At 36.5% G+C, this 6,000-nt stretch overlaps 1 protein-coding gene across 1 annotated transcript; it reads right to left on the bottom strand.

The window, feature by feature from the left end:
• Window positions 1–3,568: 3,568 nt before the first annotated feature.
• LOC140987396 (protein JINGUBANG-like) lies at window positions 3,569–5,187 on the bottom strand. Its single transcript, XM_073455880.1, has one exon. It carries the CDS (start codon window positions 5,029–5,031, stop codon window positions 3,670–3,672), a length of 1,362 nt encoding a protein of 453 aa, XP_073311981.1. The 5' UTR covers window positions 5,032–5,187; the 3' UTR covers window positions 3,569–3,669.
• Between the last annotated feature and the right edge of the window lie 813 nt (window positions 5,188–6,000).

A 6,000-nucleotide genomic window follows, 5' to 3' on the forward strand; every position in this document is an offset into this window, starting at 1 on the left:
TGTGATGATTACTCTGTTTGGTAGTGTGATTTTTGACAGCAAGAGCCAGATTATTGGGTATGTCAAGTGGGACAACACTAGAGGTAGCGATTGTGCGTTGACGTTCTTCTTGAAGAATCAAAGAAAATACCTTATTAATAGGGGGTAAAGGATCTAGTAGGAGGATCTGACCCCTGATTTGAGTATAGGTGTCATTAAGACCCAATAGAAATGTCATCACATATTCAGAATGATAGAAATCATGAAGTTCTTTAGTACCCCCACAAGAGCATAGACCACATGTGCAAATCGGACGAAAATTACTTAATTCATCCCATAATGTTTTCAACTTTGTAAAAAAAATGCTCACTGAATTCTGCCCTTGAGTAAGATTAGTCAATTCTCGTCGCAATTGGAAGAGGCGAGGGCCATTGCTTTGTTGAAATCTTTCTTTAAGATCGATCCAAATATCATGTGCGGATTCAGAAAACATGATGCTGGCATCTCAACTCTTTGAAGGCATTTCTCAACTCTCAATTTAAACTAAAGGACCTTGGTGCATTGAAATACTTTCTGGGACTTGAAATTGCCCGTTCTTCGAGTGGTTTAGTCATCTCTCAACGTCAATATACTCTGCAATTACTTGAGGATACTGGTTACTTGGGAAGCAAATCTGTCCAAGTTCCCATGGAGCCTAAGAATCCCCTCAACTCCTTTGATGGTGATCCACTGCCTGATATAACGCAATATCGTCGTCTAGTTGGTCGCCTTCTATACCTCACTTTGTCACGCCCCGACATCACTTATGCAGTTCATAAGTTGAGTCAATTCGTGTCTCAACCCAGATCGCCCCATCTACAGGCTGTTCACCACTTATTGAGATACCTCAAAGGTACTCCTGGTCAAGGACTTTATTTCTCCTCAGCATCCTCCTTGCAGTTAAAGGCATTTTCTGATGCAGATTGGGGTTCTTGTATGGACTCCCGTAAATCAACAACGGGATTTTGTGTCTTCTTAGGTGAATCTCTCATCTCATGGAAAGCAAAACGTCAAGCTACCGTTTCTCGCTCCTCTGCTGAAGCCGAGTACCGTGCTTTAGCTTCTACAGCCAGTGAACTCGTTTGGCTACGAGCTTTACTAAAAGATCTTTCTTTTGATTCTGTCCAACCTTCAACCATCTATTGTGATAATCTGGCAGCAGTACATATCGCATCAAATCCTATCTTCCATGAAAGAACGAAACACATCGAAATTGATTGTCATTTTGTTCGAAATAAACTCAGTGATGGAACTCTGAAGCTACTCCCAATTCGATCGCAACAACAACTTGCTGACATGTTCACCAAACCGTTGCCTTCTTCTGCATTACTTCCAATGTTGTCCAAGTTGGCTGTTAAAAATATTTACCAACCAACTTGAGGGGGAGTTTTAAGTTTATATATTTCATATTTTCCAACCTGTAAATAGGAGTAGGTAGAATTGTATAAAAACAAGTTTCTTCCCTCTTTCTCTGAATGACGAAATAGAAGAATGAATTTTCTCTCTGTTGACTTCTAATAAAAGTCATTTTCAAAATTCTTATTTAATCTCTGGATTTTTTTTATGTAAAGAAATTTGAATATCAAAATAATTATATTATATGTTGGTGTGCTTTCGTTGAACCATCAAACTTAAATTTCTACTTCTAAATATAACGATTGTAATAATGAGTATGGTCGAATCCACGGAGAACGATGAAAATATTTCTTTCGGAAAAAAACAAATAAAAGGGGATTTATTTGATTTGAAATAAATAAAATACTACAACTAATTTAGTCTGCAATAATAAATAAATAATCAAGAGGAATAACTAACGAAATGTAAAATTTAATATTATCAAGCTCTGATTCAAAGGGTTTCCGCTATTCAATTGTATCACTGGTCATTGATTAACATTTTATTTATTCATGCAGTTTTAAGCAATTAATCGTAGAATTATAGGAATAACCGTTAAAATCTTTTTATTTTTCTAATTTATTTGACCGAACCCAGTATCCAGTCAAAACTTATTAGTAATCAACTGGGGACGATAGTATTCCATAATGATTAAAAAGTAGGTCTCTTGTGAGACGGTCTCACGAATCTTTATCTGTGAGATGGGTCAACCCTACCGATATTCACAATAAAAAGTAATTCTCTTAGCATAAAATGTAATATTTTTTCATGGATGACCCAAATAAGATATCCGTCTCACAAAATACGACCCGTGAGACCGTCTCACACAAATTTTTGTCATGATTAAAAATAGCATTTTTTGTTTTGTAAAACAGTGAATCTTAAAATCTAATAATTGAGATAGCTGCAATTTATAAATTTAGTTTTAGAGATTTATTCATATTAATATGATATGATAGCACAACACAACTAATCTAGTGCTATTCATATATCAATCGTTAGTACCATGCCTTGATCCAAGATATTAGGTCTATCAATAAGGAATTACGATCTTATCATATACATATGGACTATTGTGTTGTGTACATGGATGACTAGTCGATATGTCATGAATGGGCCAGAAAGGTGAAACAAAGAAACATATATTGAAGAGCCCAAAAAACCAATCGGTCCGTAATTTACTCCCATTTCGAATTCCAAATGTAAAAAGTCATTACCAAAAGATCTTGAACAAAGAAAAAAAAGGTTAAATTTATTGAAATAAGAAGTATTTTTAAATATAAAAACACATCTAGAGAGAAAAGGCAACATTGTAATAAAAATTTGAAATTTGATATCAATTACTACTATTAGATGGAAAGGTATTATTTGCTACTATTAGATTTATGGTTTCTTCATTATTATATAATATACAATAGTTAATATATTAAATAAATATGTGAATTTAAAACTTTTAATATCCAATAATGAATCATATTCGGAAAAGTAAGCCTTGGAACATTAGGAACAAATCACATGTTGGTTGTACAAACAAAGAACAGATTATGTCTTTTGTAAGACGGTTTCAAGGATCTTTGTTCGTGAGACGAGTTAATTATGCATTTATGCTTATATTTATAATAAAAAAATATTACATTTGGCAAAAAAAATAATTTTATGTTGCTCATTATATATTAATATTTTTGCGAAGAATTGGAATATTAGAGTAGCTAATGTTGTTGATTAAATGGCCAAATTAATATAATATATGTATATCCTTTAATTAACTTCGAAATTCAAATAATCGATTTTAACTAAACTGTTCCTTTATTTTTTTTTTCAATTTCATGCATGGTTAGTTTAATTACTAATTGTGGTGGAAATTATTGCAACATTAAATACACTTGGACATATTTATAAGATATTCATAGAAATAATAAATAATTATATATGTATGTATTTATATATATATAATATATATAATTCATCGCCTAAATTTTCAAAATTTCTAATTAAAAATTAAATCAACATGCTCTAAAATTTTTTCTTTTTTCTTTTTTTTATAACAAAGGGCCTCCAAATTTTTACTAGAATCCGTTCCTTCCATTTCTGAACATGTTCGTGTTGGACGGCCATTAACTCGTATTGCCTCATTTAATTGTGAGCCCGAGTGCTCAAACCTCCGCCACCACCCAATCTTCCGTGCCTTGCCTTCCACTCGAAAACACATCTCCAGCACCGGCTTTGACGGCGGAGCGTTAGTTGGACTCGCTTCCCTTATTCTTCTTGTGGTTCCTTCAAGCTAACTGAGGCATGCTCGGTTACCCTCCAAACCTTCACACTCTTGTCTAAGCTCCCGCTATACACAATCCACAGCTTACCCTCGTCCTCCGCCGATGTCTCATCCGCCGCCGTTTCCTTCTTCACCGCCAGGCACTTCACAGGCCCACCATGCCCCGTCAACACCGCCATGCACGTGTGAACTCCACCTACTTCCCTTAGCCACACGCATACGTTGCTATCCGCCGATCCACTCAGCACCAAGTTCCCCGCCATAGCCAAACACAGAACCGCAATCTTGTGTCCCCTCAAAACGCCGCTGAATGACATGGAGCGCTTCCCCCGGTCCCAAAATCTTACCAGCCCGTCGGAAGACCCCGCGTACACAGCCCCGGCGAAATGGTTCACCGCCAGCGACGTCACTGCGTGTTCTTGCTTCAGCAACGTCTCCACCAGGACATGCTTCGTGTACTTTCCCATCAACTCCCTCCGCCACGCCTTCACACTACCGTCGGCGGAACCAGTGAAAAACAAGCCGTAAAACCCGATCTCCACCGAATTGATAGCATCATCATGCGCGTGTACAGATTCCAAGCACTTAGAATCCGAGATTCTCCACACCTTGAAAGTTCTATCCCAGGAACCTGAATACAACAAGCCCTGGTCGGTATCAACGCTCATGCACGACACCGTATCGTAATGTTTTATCCATGGAACCGTACGATTTCTTCTCACTTCGACATAGTTTCTCGGATTCATAGATTTCCTCAACAAATCCCGGGTCGTCGGAAAATTCCCAACCCGCTTATGCGTGCTCCTTTTATCCCCAAAAGAACTCCAAACCCGGATTTTCCCATCTTGATGCCCTGTAAAAATCTTATCTCCACACACGACAATGGCTTTCACCAAACCACTGCTGGATTTAAACCCGGAAAAGTCTTGAAAATCTTTCCACACCCTTACGTTCTTGCTTTGGGATCCCGTGTACAGAAAATCCCCCGAAGCTGCCAGGGAATAAATATGACCTTCTTCACGGTAAAGGCTTCCTAGAAGTTGTTCTCCAGAAAACTGGTACTGGGTCCAGGGAGATTTCACATAAGGCGAAGGTTGGCTCCTCGGAGACATCTCAGTACATGGAGAAGAATCAACGCTGTTTCGATCGGAAAAACACATGGTTGAATTGTCGGAAGGCGGGAACGAAGAGGAAACATTACTGCTCCGCCGTGAAGAATGGATATTAAACTTGTGATCTTGAGCAAAATATGGATCGGAGGACATGAGGGTTCCTAGTTTTCCTCGCCGGAGATCCCTTTTCCGACCATCAGAGGTCTCAGCTCCATTGATATCACGGATTGCCATGTAGGCTGTAGCGCAAGACCGAAAAATGATATCAAAATGGCCTGTGACAGGTTATGATATAGTTTTTTGGTTTGAAACTCTAAATATGAGATTTTGCTTGAATTTTTGAAGGTGGAAACGGGAGTATATATAATGAGTGCCGGAGGCGGGGTTGGGTAAAGTTGGTGAAAATAAGGATCCTGTAGCCGGACACGTGTAGATTATTACGAGTTAGTGTCTGAACATCATGGAAATAATTTGTGTGGATTATTCGAAAATTTTACTCAAATCGTTTTAAAATTTTGTGTATAATTTCACATCATGTGAAGTCATCCATGCACACATTTTCCATATATGTATTAATTATGTGAAAAACTTGGAAGAATTTTCTTGTGATTTACGTAGATTGTTTCAAAATTATACCCAAATGAGTCATATAAGTTTGTTATTTAATTGAATAAATATTATTACTATTTAAGTAGCAGAAATATTGATTGAAAATAATTTGGTTTCTTAAAAAAAAAATTTAGTCACCTCTCTTCAAATTTATTATATTAATTATCTATTCAGTATATATTTCACAAAACAATCTTCCATCTATTTTTATTGTTAGATTAGATAACCCAAAGAATTATGAGAAAGCTGATCTTGTAAATTGGCTTATTAAGAGTTTTGTAATAAGCCAAAAATGGTTTTATTACAATAAATTGTTTTTTTTTTGCCCATATTTTTTTATCATAATGTCAGCATGACATTGGACTTATCAGCAATATTCAACTTAATGTTAAAACTACGATATATGCTACAAACAAAAGAAAATCGATTCAATAACAATTTATTATTATTATTTATCACAACTCTACCAATGTATGCATTTATTGGATTTGGATCATCTACTGTGGCTGAAAATACAACACCTGATGATGTGCATTTTTACACGAGATGATCAAGATCAATTGATCATTTGATGGACCTCGCACATTGTCAGAT

Source organism: Primulina huaijiensis, chromosome 11 (assembly GCF_012295235.1).
Source record: "Primulina huaijiensis isolate GDHJ02 chromosome 11, ASM1229523v2, whole genome shotgun sequence".
Classification (NCBI taxonomy): Eukaryota; Viridiplantae; Streptophyta; class Magnoliopsida; order Lamiales; family Gesneriaceae; genus Primulina; species Primulina huaijiensis.